Here is an 18,053-nt window from a genome sequence, read left to right as displayed (position 1 = left end):
ACTTTCGGTACTTCTGTCAAATGTGTCTCATGTCGTATAGGCCTACTGATTGAGAGGATCAAGTTTATCTATCAGCGCAGCCAATGTCCCATTATAGCGCTAGCGCACCGTTCATGCCTCTTGCCTGCTACACTTACTCATTGCTAGAGCACTGGGAGTCTGGGCTACATAATGTTAGCTCCCAACTCATGCTACACAGAAGTTAACACGCTTGAATAATACAACATTTTTACATTTACATTTACGTCATTTAGCAGACACTCTTATCCAGAGCGACTTACAAATTGGTGCATTCACCTTAGAGCCAGTGGGATAACCACTTTACAAGATATGTTTGTTTTTTTTTTTCTTTGGGGTGGGGTAAGGGGGGGTAGAAGGATTACTTTATCCTATCCCGGGCATGTAGAGCTGTTGAAACTGTTCGCAAAACAATGTCCATACAGGCTAGAACACTTTACAATGCAAGACGATACTGGTAGCTTCCAGCTTTGTATGCTAACTTTCCTTGCTAGCTTATAGCTGAAGCTGAAATCAATTCACTACCATAGTACTTTCTTTGTGATAATACGCTAACCATAACGCAAAATATGCTGATTTCAAAACTGATTGGCACCAAAAACGTTATTAATTTCCTTTATTGTTTATTCTTCACGTCCATAAATCTCTTCGTATGTCACATCTCTTCCTCACCGAACTCAACTGACTGTGTGGGCGTGTGCCTCGCCATGAATGACGTCATTACTGTGTTTAAAGAGACAGAGCACTCTTTTATAAAATAACAGATTGCTACTTCTATGCAAATGTTGTTGATCAGTACAATAAAAGAAGTCCCAAATGGAAGGGAAAAATATTGTTTGTAATTTGTAGCCACATTAAATCAGCTAAAACAAGCACAATAACCTAATGCATGCACACACAGCTATTTAATTTGCATTCACCTGTATTGTGAATAGGCAGCCTAGGCTACATCTTGATTTACCCAGTTTATCAATAGAGATTTACCATTCAAATAAATTATTTTCATTAGTTGGGCTCACGAGTGGCGCAAGGCACTGCATCTCAGTGCTTGAGGTGTCACTACAGATCCCCTCGTTCGATTTCAGGCTGTATCACAACCGGCCGTGATTGGGAGTCCCATAGGGAAGCGCACAATTGGCCCAGCGTCGTCCGGGTTTGGCCGGTGTAGGCCTTCATTGTAAATAAGAATTTGTTCTTAACTGACTTGCCTAGTTAAATATATAAAATTAAAAGTCAAATGAGTTGTACTCTTGTATAATTGATTCATTAATGTATACATGACTGGCTCTGAAAAATGTTGCCATCAAATTTCTAAATGTAATGATATTGAACTCAAAAGATGCCCAATGATTGAACAGAGCAGTAGCTGAGTTTATTTGTCTCGATCAAGTGCTTTTCTGGGACTTTGGCTAAAACGTCTTTTTTTCTGTGGTATCATTTTGGTATCGTTTTGATATTGAGTGTCGTGATGTTATCAAGTATTGTGATACTAAACCTGGTATCGGTATCGAAGTAAACATTCTGGTATCATGACAACACTAATACAATGTGAATGCACAGAAATACCGTGACGAGTACCTGAGGCCCATTGTTAGGCCCATTTCTTTTAAGGTATATGTGACCAACAGATGCATATCTGTATTCCCAGTCATGTGAAATTCATAGATTAGGGCCTAATTAATTAATTAAAATTTATTGATTTCCTCACATGAACTGTAACTCAATAAAATCTTTGAAATTGTTGCATGTTGCGTTTATATTTTGTTCAGTATAGTACAAAGAATACATCCATTTTTAGTGGTGGCCAAATATTCAATTGAGCTTTGGCCTCCGTTAATACTGAACATTGTTTGTATCTATGTAGCGGGTGATTTAGGACGGAGTCAGGCGCAGGAGAGTACACAGAATAAATGGTTTATTCGATGAACATCGGTACGCAGCAATGCGTAATACATACCAGCGCGGTAAAACGGCGCACTGGGGAAAACAAGGCACACGGATAAATATCACGGCGATACACAATATAATCTAGCTCCGAGCGCGCCGACACCAGCCTCGGGGACGGCCAGGAGGACGCGGAGCAGGGCGAGCCGGATGTCGATGGTGGAAATCCCGCAGCAGGGAGGCATCGAGGATATCCCTCACCGGGACCCAGCACCGCTCCTCCGGACCCCTCCCACTCCACGAGGTACTGAAGGCCCCCCATCCGACGCCTCAAATCCAGGATCGAACTGACGGAGTATGCCAGGGCCACCTCGATGTCCAGAGGGGGCGGAGGGACCTCCCGCACCTCAGACTCCTGGAGCGGACCAGCCACCACCGGCCTGACGAGAGACACATGGAACGAGGGGTTAATACAGTAATCTGGAGGGATTAGTAACCTATAGGTAACCTTGTTTATTCTCCTCAGGACTTTGAACGGCCCTACAAACCGCAGGCTCAGCTTCCGGCAGGGCAGGCGGAGGGGCAGATTCCGGGTCGAGAGCCAGACCCGATCACCCGATACAAAGACCGGGGCCTCACTGCCGTGGCGGTCAGCATTGGCCTTCTGGTGAAGCACGGCGTGCTGGAGGTGGACGTGAGCAGCGTTTCATGTCTCCTCCGCAGGCTGAAACCAGTCATCCACCGCAGGAGCTTCGGTCTGGCTCTGATGCCACGGTGACAGAACCGGCTGATAACCTAAAACACATTGAAATGGCGATAGGTTAGTGGAGGAGTGGCGGAGAGAGTTCTGGGCATATACGGTCCATGGCAAGAACACCGACCACTCCCCCGGCCGGTGCTGGCAGCAGGACTGCAGGAACCTACCCACATCCTGATTCACCCGTTCCACCTGTCCATTAAACTCAGGCTGACCGAGACCCCGAGACGTTCCATGAACGCCTTCCAGACCCTGGATGTAAACTGGGGACCCCGATCAGACACTATGTCCTCTGGCGCTCCGTAGTGCCTGAAGACGTGAGTAAACAGGGCCTCCGCAGTTTGCAGGGCCGTGGGGAGACCGGGCAGAGGAAGGAGGCGGCAGCGTTTAGAATCCATAACGACCAGGATAGTGGTGTTACCCTGAGAGACCCTGAGAGGGAAGATCAGTGAGAAAGTCAATACACAAGTGGGACCATGGCCATTGTGGAACTGGTAAGGGATGTAACTTACCTGCTGGAAGGTGCCTAGGTGCCTTACTCTGGGCGCACACCGAGCAGGAGGAGACATACACCCTCACGTCCTTAGCCAAGGTAGGCCACCAGTACTTCCCGGTCAGGCAGCGCACTATACGGCCGATACCTGGGTGACCAGAGGAGGGGGACGTGTGTGCCCAATAGATCAGACGTCACGGACAAGAGACGGCACGTACCGCAGCCCAGCTGCGCACTGAGGTGGAGATGGCTCTGTGCGTTACGCCCACTCTATATCCGCGTCCACCGCCCACACTACTGGCGCTACAATGCAGGAGGCCTGGAGTATGTGGGTGTTGTCTAAGGGCCTCTCCTCTGTGTTGTACAGCCATCACAGTGCGTCTGCCTTCACGTTCTTTGTACCCGGTATGTAGGACAGTGTAAAATCTAACCGGTTGAAGAACAGGGCCCAACTGGCCTGGCGAAGGTTCAGCCTCCTCGCTGCCCAGATGTACTCCAGGTTACGGTGGTCAGTCCAGACGAGGAAAGGGTGTTTCGCCCCCTCGAGCCAGTGCCTCCACACGGTCAGGGCTCTGACAACAGCTAACAGCTCCCGATCACCAACGTCGTAGTTCTGCTCCGCCGGGCTGAGCTTCTTGGAGAAGAAGGCACAGGGACAGAGCTTGGGTGGCACGCCCGAGCGTTGAGATAGGACAGCGCCTATCCCTACCTAGGATGCATCCACCTCCACTACGAACGGTAATGAAAGCCCTGTCAGCCTCAACAGACCAGCGGAGCCGGGACGGCCCACCCTTCAACATAGAGGTGATGGGAGCTGCGACCTTGCCAAAGCCCCGGATAAACCTCCGACAGTAATTGGCAAAGCCAATAAAGCGCTGCACCTCCTTTACCGTGGTTGGAGTCGGCCAATTACGCACGGCTGAAATGCGGCCTCCCTCCATCTCCACACCTGAGGTGGTGATGCGGTATCCGAGGAAGTCTATTGAAGGATAAACTCTGCATTGATAACTTTGAAGAGTTGGGCACCAAACCAGCCCTGCTGGTCTTTTTAGATTAAAATGACATAATTCCAAAAGTGATTAATCTGATGTACAGCATATTATTCACTAACCTCTAAACCTTGCTAATGATATAAGTTATCTACAACATGATAAAGATCTGGACTTGATTTTGAGCCTGGACAATCTGCTCAAGGTAAACTTTGGAGGCTCTTTTCATCAAGTGAAAGGTAACAGTGTGCAGTTTCTGCCCTTAAAAGCACTTGCTTTAGCCGAGGACATGTTTTAAAGATAGCCTGGGTTGGGTGAAATAATGCCACCCACTCCTTCCCCTAACAGTCACAGCCATGGTTCAGTGTAGCGTCTTTAGAGAAATAGAGGTAATATCTCTTCGTTAATATTTATTTTCACTATGGAAACAAGAACTCAACTACTTTGCAGTTTTTGGTTAACAAATATTTGAGGGGGTGAGAGTATTTCCAAAATACTTGTTGTCATGTTGGCTATGAATTCACTTACAGAATGACACAAATGGAAACTGTACATCTAAACTGCAACATACCCATGTAAATGTAGTGCACATATGTGTTGCTTTCATGGCTAGTGCTCCTTCTGTGGTGGCCTTAGCAGTAATATTATTTGATAACGGACAACAACACAAAGCCGCTGCAACGTTGTCAACATTTGAAAGGAACTGAAAGCAAAATCCACAGGCTGCAGCAGTGCAGCCTACTGAGAGCAGAGGAAATGAAAGGTGAGAAGAGGCTTACTTCAGCTTAAACCACTAGGAGGTCTGGAAGGTGATGCCCTGGGGGTCGCTAGTTTGCATGGACACCAGCCAGCTCTATGGAAAGACTCACTTTAGCACTAGCATGTCGTCTAAAAAGCCTAAAGGTGGACAACGTTTCTACCCCTTACATTTTTGTCATTTAGCAGACGCTCTTATCCAGAGCAACTTACAGTTAGTGAGTGCATACATTTTCATACTGGCTCCCGTGGGAAACGAACCCACAACCCTGGCATTGCAAGCGCCATGCTCTACCAACTGAGCTACACAGGGCCTTGCCTGTCAGGGTTAAAGCTAAGCAGCCCCCCACTCATTGGCAGAGGGGAAAATTGAAGATAACATTTCAGGAGCGTCTCTACAGAGCTGTCATGTGAAGGACTGTGTAGCCCATGTACTGGGATCTTGTAGTACCGTAGGGGGTTCTATACTGATTTGGATGTGTTTTCCTATTCAGCTCTCAGAGAGTTTTTTCTGTCTTTCTTTCTGTAGTGGTCAATACGTTAAAACTCGGACTAAACTGACTGTCAGTGGATTGACTAACATAGATACATACAGTGGGCCTATCTCTTTGTCCTTGCAGTCTTGTGATTGCTATTATTGTGAAGTGGCAGTACTTTGGGACTATTTTTAGAAGCAGTTAGACTTGATCGATGACCCTTCGTTGATGAAGAGGGCTGGCGTACAGCCAAACATGTTCATTGAGGGAAATGATGATGAAATTCACACATGGTGGGTTTTTAACTTGTGAATTGACATTTTCTCTATTTTCTATTTCTCCAACAGCTGAAAGGACTTTCTACACTGAAAAGACCTCAGGACAATCTAAGATGGCCGCCAAAAGGAAAGGTGGCCTAAAACTCAATGCAATCTGTGCCAAGCTGAGCCGTCAGGTGGTGTTCGACGGAAGGTCCCAGCATGCTGAGGGAGACCTGAACGTGGCAGAGAACAGCGAGCGCAGGAGCTCCCACTACGACGACAGTAGCAAGCGATTCGAGACCAACCTCCCAGAGGGCCTGAGTCTCAGCCAGAGCCTTGAAGAAGACCAGAAACGGCGTGAGGCCATCGAGAAGTGGGTCAACGGGGAGTATGGGGACAAACCACCACCCTCTGCCCTGGACTGTAGGGAGGAACAGCAGCAACAGCAGGGATTCAAGTCCAACAATGGTGAGGACAGACCCCCCGAGGGTGTGTACATGGTGCAGCCCAAGGGCTGCAGTGATGAGGAGGACGATGCGCTTGTCGAGCCCGAACCCATGCTCGACTCCCAGGATGGCAGTTACCACGACGACAAGGACTCAGAAGACAGGCCTCACAAGGAGGACGTCTACATGCAGTCATCTAGCGAGCCCTCGAGTTGCCAAGCACCTTTCTCCTCTCCAGGTACAAGACTCTCTCTCTTTTCTCTTCCTTTAGTTTTTCTTTTCTTTTCTCATCACTTCTTCTCATCTCTCGATGAATACCGTTCTGGCTTTAACTTTTCCTTTCAAAATGTTATATTTCATTAGCTACTTTATAAATAAGTGTTAAGGAGCCAAGATATAGTGGGTGGGGGACATAGCCACATCCATGATGGCTTAAGTGAACCTGTTGTGGGAAAGAGAGACTCTAAGGTTACAATGTGAATAGCCAGTGACAGTTTTACTCCACTGACAGATGGAACTGACTGACAGGCTATTTGGAAAAAAGTAACCTCTGTGTGTGTATGTGTGTGTGTGTGTGTGTGTGTGTGTGTGTTACAGTAAGTTACTAAATAAATTAATTCAGTATTTGGAGTAGGCTTACACTGCCTGCATGCTCTATGTGTATGCGCACCACAGCTGTAGGCCAAGAGTGTTTGGCAGTCCAAGGCTTAGCTTCATATTACACCCAGCATTACAATTTGAGTCTTAGATTTTTCCCTAAGCTCACTAAATTTAGCCACTACCCAAGTCCCCTATTACACTCTGTAGTAGCCTGCCTTAGCCTGCCTTGGAGGAGTGTAGGTCTCGATTGTTGCTGAGGCAAGATTAGCTCTTAGCACTTGAATCCAGATGATCAGTTGTCAAATAAAGTCAGAAAGCACTCGCTATTGAATCACAGTTGAGGGTACATTATTGCTCATGAACATAACATTTGATATAAATAGATATACAGTCATTGTTTATTGCATTAATTAATGTATTGATAGATTGATTTACTGTGCAATATTGGCTTACAGCAACAGCCTATTAAATGATCAGTCTCTTTTTACATGATGTTCCTCTGGTATCACTGAGGGACAATTAAATAGATGGTGTGTTCTTGAAGTGGCAACAGCGATGTGTTAACTGAAAAAACAATCTCCAGAGAGTGCACCGTTTACAGACTTGTACTTGTTGAACTTGGAAACCAGGAGGAGACATTGGTATCTGAGTTACTGGGCTGTATACAGTAGAATTTAAAAAAAACAGAGCAATAAAAAAAAGGAGAGAGAAAAAAACTGCCGGCAAGAGATATGATTCTTTTCACAGACAACAATAAAAAAAAGTTGGAGTCGAGATTTTTTGGGGTCTTTCATCTCGTGTTTCAGTGTCATGTACATATGCTGCAGAATATTTTTTTCTTCTTCTTTCCTTTTTTCTTTACACCAGTGGAGGAGCAGTGGCTGTGGCCTCTCTCAGAGATGTGGGGCCAAGGGCTTCTCAGAAAATCAAGCAATTTTTTTCTGATAAATGCAAGGGTTTTGTGGTTTTGTGGTTTTAATTAGTCATTTTGTGTTTCTTTTTGTAAAAAAGCCTGTCTGTAAATATGTGTTTGTGTTGTGAAACCACCTGGCCCACCGTTGGGTCCCTGTTACTTTACATCTCACAACAAAGACAAACTGTTTGCAGACTGTGGAGAGACACATCCTGCATTAGTCACAACTCTTGTCTGGATTTGTTTGTTTTTTGCTAACTCTTTTTTTATTGTAACTAGGTCATCTACAATATATTGCCATGTTTCTGTGCTGCTCACAATTAACAAATCCCCCCTCGCCACTGTCTTTTAAAGGCTGATGTGGAGCACTAATAATTATGCATAGAAACATAGTGGCTTAATTATCTCTCACAACAACAGTGACAATGTAATTAACAAACGTTGCAAGAAAAATGAGAGAAACTGCAACCTTCAAAACATTTAACTCCTCATATATCTAGGCACCGTGCGGATTTCCTATCAGTGCAAATACTTTTCCTAGATCATTTATATGTTGCATTATAAGCCCCTCATAAGCTATTCAGTGGAAACCATGGAATGAAAACAATGAACGCAATGACAAAGATGCTTATCGAGTCAAACACAACTGACCATGACTTCAAATTGCACTTCACTGCTGTGTTCTGTGTCAAAGGTTGTGGATCATTTTCAAAACGTTCTATTCTATGTTTATTCTATTTATTTATTTCAAAATAGCAAGCATGTTAACTTGCAAACATTTGAGGAATCATTCTGCAACTGGTTGGTTTCTCAGTCATTCCAGACATTTGTTTTCACTTAAACAAAATGCTCAATTCAACCAAACCTACAATGCAGAACAACAGCACTGTCACTTCACCTAGACAAGATCTAAGTTAAAATATATACAGTATATATTGTTTTATTCCAGACATCAAATAAAATCGAATTTCAAATTGTATTTGTCACATACATATGTTTAGCAGGTGTTATTGCGGGTGTAGCAAAATTATTGTGTTTCTAGCTCCAACAGTACAGTATATCTAATAATTCCCAACAATACACAACCTAAAAGTAAAATAATGGAATTAAGGAATATATAAATATTATAAATATTAGGATGAGCAATATCGGAGTGGCATAGACTAAAATACAGTACAGTAGAATACAGCATATACATATGAGATGAGTAAAGCCTGACAGGATGCTCTCAATTGTGCATGTGTAAAAGTTTGTGAGGTTTTACGTGCCAATCCAAATTTCTTCAGCCTCCTGAGGTTGAAGAGGCACTGTTGCGCCTTCTTCACCACACTGTCTGTGTGGATGGACCATTTCAGTTCGTCAGTGATGTGTACGCCGAGGAATCCACCTGCTCCACAGCGGTCCCGTCGATGTGGATAGGGGCATGCTCCCTCTGCTGTTTCCTGAAGTCCACAATGAGCTCCTTTGTTTTGTCGACATTGAGGGAGAGGTTATTTTCCTGGCACCACACTCGCAGGGCCTTCACCTCCTCTCTGTAGGCTGTCTCGTCATTGTTGGTAATCAGGCCTACTACTGTTGTGTCGTCTGCAAAATTAATGCTTGAGTTGGAGGCGTGCGTGCACATACAGTCATGGGTGAGCAGGGAGTACAGGAGGGGGCTGAGCACGCACCCTTGTGGGGCCCCTCTGTTGAGGATCAGGGAAGTGGAGGTGTTGTTTCCTACCTTCACCACCTCGGGGCGGCCCGACAGGAAGTCCAGTACCCAGTTGCACAGGGCGGGGATCAGACCCAGGGCCCCGAGCTTAATGATGAGCTTGGAGGGTATTATGGTGTTGAATGCTGAGCTATAGTCAATGAACAGCATTCTTACATAGGTATTCCTCTTGTCCATATGGGATAGGGAAGTGTGCAGTGCGATAGCGATTGCATCGTCTGTGGATCTATTGGGGTGGCAAGCAAATTGAAGTGGGTCTAGGGTGTCAGGTAAGGTGATATGATCCTTAACTAGCCTCTCAAAGCAGTTCATGATGACAGAAGTCAGTGCTACGGTGTGATAGTCATTTAGTTCAGTTACCTTTGCTTTCTTCGGTACAGGAACAATGGTGGACATCTTGAAGCAAGTGGGGACAGCAGACTGTATCCACCAATATGCATGCTCTGAGGACGCGGCTAGGGATGCCATCTGGGCCGGCAGTCTTTGTAGTCTGTGATTGTCTGTAGACCCTGCCACATACGTCTCGTGTCTGAGCCGTTGAATTACGACTCCACTTTGTCTCTATACTGACGTTTTGCCTGTTTGATTGCCTTATGGAGGGAATAAGTACACTGTTTGTATTTGGCCATCTTCCTAGTCACCTTGCCATGGTTAAATGCGGTGGTTCGCACTTTCAGTTTTGCGCGAATGCTGCCATCTATTCACGTTTTCTGGTTATGGTAGGTTTTAATAGTCACAGTGAGTACATCTTCTATACACTTCCTAATAAACTCAGTCACCGTATCCGTGTATTTGTCGATGTTCTTCTCGGAGGCTAGCCGGAACATATCCCAGTCCGTGTGATCAAAACAATCTTGAAGCGTGGATTCTGATTGTTCCGACCAGTGTTGAATAGTCCTTAGCACGGGTACTTCCTGTTTGAGTTTCTGCCTATAGGATGGGAGGAGCAAAATGGAGTCGTGATCAGATTTGCCGAAGGAAGGGCGGGGGAGGGCCTTGAAGGCATCCCGGAAGTTGGAGTAGCAGTGGTCGAGTGTTTTAGCAGCACGAGTACTACAGTCAATGTGTTGATAGAACTTCGGTAGTGTTTTCCTCAAATTTGCTTTGTTAAAATCCCCAGCTACAATAATTGCGGCCTCAGGATATGTGGTTTCCAGTTTGCATAAAGTCCAGTGAAGTTCTTTGAGGGCCGTACTTAGAGGGCCGTCGTGGTATCGGCTTGAGGGGGAATATACACGGCTGTGACTATAACCAAAGAGAATTCTCTTGGGAGGTAATACGGTCGGCATTTGATTGTGATGTGAACAAAAGGACTGTATGTTATCACAATCACACCATGAGTGGTTAATCATGAAACAAACACCCCCGCCTTTCTTCTTCCTTGAGAGTATTTTATTTCTGTCTGCGCGATATGCTGAGAACCTGGCAGTATGGACAAAGACAGTATATCTAGAGAGCCATGTTTCCGTGAAACAGAGTATGTTACAATCCCTGATGTCTCTCTGGTAAGAAACCCTCGCCCTGAGCTGGTCAACTTTATTTTCCAGACACTGAATATTAGTGAGTAATATAGTCGGAAGCGGTGGATGGTGTGCGCGCCTCCTGAGTCGGGCAGGAAATCCACTCCGAATACCTCTTCTCTGCCGGCGGTGTTTTGGATCAGACTCTCGAATCAGTTCAATTGCCCTGGGTTACTGCCACTCTGATATCCAAAAGTTATTTCCGGCTGTATGTAATAACACAAAGAAAATCCTGGGATAATAATGTAAGAAATAACATTAAAGCTCATTAAAGTTATTTTTCCTCAGCTAGGGTTTGATTGAATTCAAGCCAAGGCAGGCTAGAAGCCAGAGGGTCCAATACTTTAAGTCATACCATCATCCTCATTTCATTTAATGAATTGAGACATCAGCTTAAAAACACATAACTTCAGCTCAGGTGGTTTGGAAAGACAACAAACCGTAGAAATTTACGGTGTATTTAAAGTGAGATTATAGGCCATATACAGTGGGGAGAACAAGTATTTGATACACTGCCGATTTTGCAGGTTTTCCTACTTACAAAGCATGTAGAGGTCCGTATTTTTTTTTCCAAAAATCCAGAAATTCACATTGTATGATTTTTAAGTAATTAATTTGCATTTTATTGCATGACATAAGTATTTGATCACCTACCAACCAGTAAGAATTCCAGCTCTCACAGACCTGTTAGTTTTTATTTAAGAAGCCCTCCTGTTCTCCACTCATTACCTGTATTAACTGCACCTGTTTGAACTCGTTACCTGTATAAAAGACACCTGTCCACACACTCAATCAAACAGACTCCAACCTCTCCACAATGGCCAAGACCAGAGAGCTGTGTAAGGACAGCAGGGATACATTTGTAGACCTGCACAAGGCTGGGATGGGCTACAGGACAATAGGCAAGCAGCTTGGTGAGAAGGCAACAACTGTTGGCACAATTATTAGAAAATGGAAGAAGTTCAAGATGACGGTCAATCACCCTCGGTCTGGGGCTCCATGCAAGATCTCACCTCGTGGGGCATCAATGATCATGAGGAAGGTGAGGGATTAGCCCAGAACTACACGGCAGGACCTGGTCAATGACCTGAAGAGAGCTGGGACCACAGTCTCAAAGAAAACCATTAGTAACACACTACGCCGTCATGGATTATAATCCTGCAGCGCATGCAAGGTCCCCCTGCTCAAGCCAGCGCATGTCCAGGCCCATCTGAAGTTTTCCAATGACCATCTGGATGATCCAGAGGAGGAATGGGAGAAGGTCATGTGGTCTGATGAGACAAAAATAGAGCTTTTTGGTCTAAACTCTACTCGCCGTGTTTGGAGGAAGAAGAAGGATGAGTACAACCCCAAGAACACCAGTCCCAACCGTGAAGCATGGAGATGGAAACATCATTCTTCGGGGATGCTTTTCTGCAAAGGGGACAGGACAACTGCATCATATTGAGGGGAGGATGGATGGGGCCATGTATCACGAGATCTTGGCCAACAACCTCCTTCCCTCAGTAAGAGCATTGAAGATGGGTCGTGGCTGGGTCTTCCAGCATGACAACGACCCGAAACACACAGCCAGGGCAACTAAGAAGTGGCTCCGTAAGAAGCATCTCAAGGTCCTGGAGTGGCCTAGCCAGTCTCCAGACCTGAACCCAATAGAAAATCTTTGGAGGGAGCTGAAAGTCCGTATTGCCCAGCGACAGCCCCGAAACCTGAAGGATCTGGAGAAGGTCTGTATGGAGGAGTGGGCCAAAATCCCTGCTGCAGTGTGTGCAAACCTGGTCAAGACCTACAGGAAACGTATGATCTCTGTAATTGCAAACAAAGGTTTCTGTACCAAATATTAAGTTCTGCTTTTCTGATGTATCAAATACTTATGTCATGCAATAAAATGCAAATGAATTACTTAAAAATCATACAATGTGATTTTCTGGATTTTTGTTTAGATTCCGTCTCTCACAGTTGAAGTGTACCTATGATAAAAATTACAGACCTCTACATGCTTTGTAAGTAGGATAACCTGCAAAATCGGCAGTGTATCAAATACTTGTTCTCCCCACTGTATAGTCTCTACAGCGAGCTGCAGCCTTATCATCTCCAACACCTCACCCTACTCTGTCTGTTAGCCACAGAAGCCATGGTGTCACGCTGATGTCCATGTTTGGTCAGCAAAAAGGAGTCATAATGCCCATTTGTTATCACATCAGACGAGGAGAGAAATCCTAATTGCCTCAAACACAGACACAACCCTGGGTCTGTGTCACGTGTTGGCATTTGCCGGCATGAAGTGACGAGATTAAGCCCACTTATTTTAATACTCTCCAGTGACACCACAGAGAAAGAAGGGGAGAGAAAATGAGAGAGAGAGAGAAAAAGGAGAGAGAGAGAGAGAGAGAGAGAGCACAGTTGCAGCAACGGGCCAATCTCACCTTAACCCTTTAAGCCCCGGTCTCCCTCACAAGCATTTGCATGACATCATTAAGAGGGAGGGAGATAAGGCTGGAGAAGAAAACTCATTTACATGGTGTTTCACAAAGGTTATCTGCTGTCGGTTCCAGGTGTGATCCTTTCAGTTCAAGTCCAATCATTGGCCTGCCATAGATAGCCAGTCCCGTGGTCCGAGAGCGGAATAATGTGACTCGGCACATTCTACGAATAACAATGACGATGATATGTATACTTAGCACATTTTTCTTCGAATAATGAACCTGATGACATGAATGTCAATACTATTACCACCACCACTTCTACTACCACTTCTATTATACGCCTACTGCTGCTACCACTACTACTATTACTACCACTACTCCTACCTGTACTACCATACTACAACCACTGCAAAACAACAATGATAATCATAGTACCACTGTAAATCAACAAACTAAAAGTATATATAATTAATGACAATCACTATTTTTTAATTAGAAAGGGGGAATGTCAGTCTGAAAACAGGATGGGTTCCCCCAAAAAAAGTTGGAAGGAATTATCATGTGGAAGGTACAAGGTTCAATTAATTTGTCATGATAATAATAATAATAATAATAATATGAATATGAATATGAATAATAATACATTTAATTGTTATAGCCCTTTTCATTTCATTATCTCAAAGCTCTACAAAGGCAAAAAAGGCAAAAATAATAATAATAATAATAATAATAATACAATATAAATAAAATAAAAACATCATATTTAGAATCAAGGCTGGTAATAGCAATAGAAGGCTAGGTGCAAAAAATACTTTTCGGATTAGGACTATGAGAAAGACAGTGTTCGAATGATGAAGTTGCTCTCGGATGGTCAGGGAAATACAATGAAATCCTTACCACAATACTGTTTACCTCTCAATAATAATAAGAATAAGAATAATATAATAAAAATATGCATTACAACAATAAGTACACATCAGTAAATACACATGAGTGCGGATACAATAATTACAATATGTAAGATATAGTGCAGTACAACCATAAAATCGCTTGCTGTTTAGCAGACTCACCGCTTGGGGGTCAAAGCTTTCCTTTTACTTAGGGTTAAAACCAGTCCTTTTACTTGGGGTTAAAACCTCTCCTTTTGCTTGGGGTTAAATGCTTTCTCCAGCTGGACATTTCATAATTGAAATAGGCTCCAATACAAACGGGGTTGCCTTTATGACTCATATACTACTATTCCTGGAACTAGTGGAAAGTCTTGTGCCTTGCTTTGAAAATGTGAAGAAGGTCGGCCTAACATTAGAGCTTTATCAGTGGTCACCAACTTTTTCTGAGTCTCAGTGCTTAATTTGAGCCGGATCCTGCCGGAACAGGATTTGTCCAGATCCGGTACCTCTCGAGGCATGATTTATTAATTATTTAGATGTCCGCGCTGTAAACATTCTAATAAAAGTGATCAGCATTAAATCATGCCTCCTCGTTATTTCTCCCGCCCCCCAGAAAGACCATCATGTAAAAGCGCAGTGATCCTTCTATGTAATCATCCTATCCTGCCACACTGATTCCAGATCTGCTCTCTTATTTTTACATAGAGGTTATGGGGAGGGCCAGTGGAGTAAGTAACTGATCTTGACCCAGGTCTTGGTAGTGGTGGTCAACTAGTGAAGAGGTCCCTACGTAATCACTTCACTTAGCCTAGTCTAGTCGTCTCCCTACTGAACTAGAATAGTGGGAAAGCCAAATGAAAAAATTGATAAGAAAAGGCAATTAAGTTTGACATTTTTCAAGTCCAAAAATCCAGAGAAAGATGGTGAATCGAACCCAGAACGAGCCAGAGAACTGTGCCAGAGGAGAGGAGTGAGGGGCAAACTGTTCCTGATGGCGATGCTAATCCTGCCAGTTCAGCATCACCACCAGCACCTCCACTAGCTAGTAGGCCTACTAGCGAGTCAGACTCAGCGGGAGAGGGAGACGGGGAGCTGGGGGGGAGGGGGTCAGTGCATCCACCGATGAAGTGCTCTGAGCAGGTGCAATTTGCACTTCAAGAACAAGCAAACGTATAACCCCTGGCTTGTCATGCAGAATTCAAAGTTGGGCTGTACAACATGCAATAAGGTAAAGAGCTTCGGTCTAGAAATGACGTGAGGGATTAAACTAGCAAAATAGTGGGTGGGATGTACAGTAAATTAACATCCTATGCATCAGACGAAAAAAAACTAAAAACAAAGAGCCCTCAGAAAAATGCCTGAACCAAGGCTCATTTGGTGGCAGTAAGCATTGTAAATAAGAGTTTGTTCTTAACTGACTTGCCTAGTTAAATAAAGGTAAAATAAAATAAAAAATAAAAAAAGAGGACACCCAGGATAACACTCAAAATGAAAAATAAAATAAACACTACCTCCAGAGTCTTCAGAACAGCCTTAGAAGGAGGCTAAACGTCACAGCCACATGCCCGCTCATTGGTTTGAGCAAGAAGTTGACTCTCAGGAGTTAAATTGACTTGACATGGTGAGAGTCATTGTGGAAGGTTTTTAAAACTAAGGTAGGACATTTTTTTTACTTTATCACAGCACAGAACAAGTTTGTAATCTGAATATGTGCTTCGTATTAACACAAAGGCAGGAGGCCTATATATTTTCATATGTGTGTTCTGCTGTAGCCTACATTGATTTATTTTATTTGAAGTTATATTCCGATATTGTGATATTTGTTGCCTTGAAAACTATATGAAATGTGCATCTTGTAAGCCCCACAGCTGAGTATGTGTGCATATGGTGGGTATTCTGCAGTGTCGTCTAAAAACGTTGCTGTACATTGATGTCTAGAAAATTAGGCTATAAGAAATTCGGACTTGTGTAAGCCCCGCAGCTACACTCAAGTATGTGGGCATACTGCAGTGACGTCTAAAATGCTTTGAATGAATTAGCACCTTGGAGAGTGCTGTCCGTTTCACCACCATAGATAGTAGGCTACTTGGCTGCTACACTGTGTTTGACACTTTTTTCCCTCAGAACATGGGTCGTTCTTACAGTATTCTCCCTGTACACCAAGTCTGAATCGTAGGATAAATAAAGGGGGCATATAAGCAGTCAAGTGCACCACCAAGTCAGAACAGTAGGCTAAGTTATGAAGGAGGAAGGGACCAAAGTATTAGGGTGAGGGACATAGGCTACTAACAGCTTACTACACAACATACACTTAGTATTACTTTCTTAGCTACAGTATACATTACATATTTCCCTGACATTTTACATAATTTATGCAGCAGCATACAAGACATTTTTGGATTCACCGTTGTGCTGTGCTCACTTGAACAGGAAGGTGGCGTGGCAGTCCTTCTTGTGGGCCACATTTTGTCATGAAACCTTGTCATCAAATTCTGGCCTTCTCTGGATTTCTTTTTTATTTTATTTTTATTTTTGGTGCTTTCAAGACAACTGGGAACTCTGAAAAAAAAAAAAAGGTAGAATCGTGACGTCAGTGACCTTCAGGTTGGAGCTCTAGAAAGAGGTTCCGTTCAAAAGGTATTTTCCCAGTCGGAGCTCGTTTTTTCCGAGTTCCCAGTTGTCTTGAACTCACTGAAGTCTGAGATTTCCCAGTTCCGAGTTTCCAGTTGTTTTGAATGCGGCAGAAGTCATGCTGGATTGACAGCATGGCCAATGTTTTCAACCTTTTCTGGCCCATGGTGTTGCGTGTGAATATTTATCCTTTTAAGTTTGAAAAAGAGACCCTTAAACCTTGACTTGGACCACACACCCTGTCCACCAAATAGCAGGCAGGGGAAGCAAAATAGTGATTGCTTTGCCACTGGTTCCTTCCAAACCACTCATTGTTGAATTTACAATTTCCAACTTGTTGTGTAATGTCCAATGGCCGATGAGCACCATTACGTTTTATCTATAATGTCTCTTTATATTGCAAGGATTGAAAAGGATTTGCCAGTACATTGCCGACATGATTCAGGATGATGACTGCTTGTCTAGCTTGCTAGCTAAGATTTTGAAAGTATGATGTTGACATGATCAGTCCAATCAAAGCTACGGTAGATATAACATGATTTGACGTCATTTTATCTGAGGCCAATGACCTTGAGCCTCCTTGGATGGGCACATCTAATGTAAATCTATGGCAGCACCTACGGGGGCTTGAACTTTCTAGATCTCCCTGTAGATTTTGCGGTGACGTATTGTCCCCATGAGTGACTAGAGAAGATTACCAACCCCTACACTCTGTATTTTCCGCTGGTTGCCCCTCAAACACAATAAGCACTGAGCTAGGCTGAAACACCTGCACTTTGGAGCTACCTTACTCAAGAAAGCAAAAAAGAGACCATGTTTGTATGCGGCTTTATAAAATAAATAAATTGGGGGAATTGTATGCACTCACTAACTGTAAGTCGCTCTCGATAAGTGTCAGAGTGTGGTGGGTGGAATAGTAGGAATCAGGTGCAGGAAACCAGGAGGACTTCAACAGATCTTTACTAGAGTCCAAACACAAATAAGTCGCCAACCCAACCGGGTGGCGCGAACAATTACGCACGAAAACAACAGTGCGGTAACAACAAGAAAAGCGCACGCAGTGCGAGCTCTCGAAACACAATAACGAGAGAACCAAACACGAAGAGGCAAGCTGACATTCACAATCACGCATAACACCTGACCCAAACACACGAAACTAAATAAGGGAACAATTAAGACACAAATAAGGGACAGGTGTTATGAACAGACAAAACCAAATGAACATGAAACATAGAACGGTGGCAGCTAGTACTCCGGAGACGACGACCGCCGAAGCCTGCCCG

The 18,053-nt window shown here is 44.0% G+C and overlaps 1 protein-coding gene across 1 annotated transcript in view; it reads left to right on the top strand.

The window, feature by feature from the left end:
* Positions 1-4,897: 4,897 nt before the first annotated feature.
* LOC121546013 (zinc finger protein castor homolog 1) overlaps positions 4,898-18,053 on the top strand; it is a 91,260-nt gene continuing 78,104 nt past the window's right edge. Inside the window, exons 1-2 of the mRNA XM_045209379.1 lie at positions 4,898-4,904; positions 5,721-6,317. Of these exons, the coding sequence (XP_045065314.1) occupies positions 4,898-4,904; positions 5,721-6,317 (604 nt within the window). The remainder of the gene's footprint in view (positions 4,905-5,720; positions 6,318-18,053) is intronic.

The sequence above is a fragment of the Coregonus clupeaformis genome, chromosome 30, assembly GCF_020615455.1.
Source record: "Coregonus clupeaformis isolate EN_2021a chromosome 30, ASM2061545v1, whole genome shotgun sequence".
Classification (NCBI taxonomy): Eukaryota; Metazoa; Chordata; class Actinopteri; order Salmoniformes; family Salmonidae; genus Coregonus; species Coregonus clupeaformis.
This window is presented reverse-complemented; position numbering and strand designations above follow the sequence as displayed.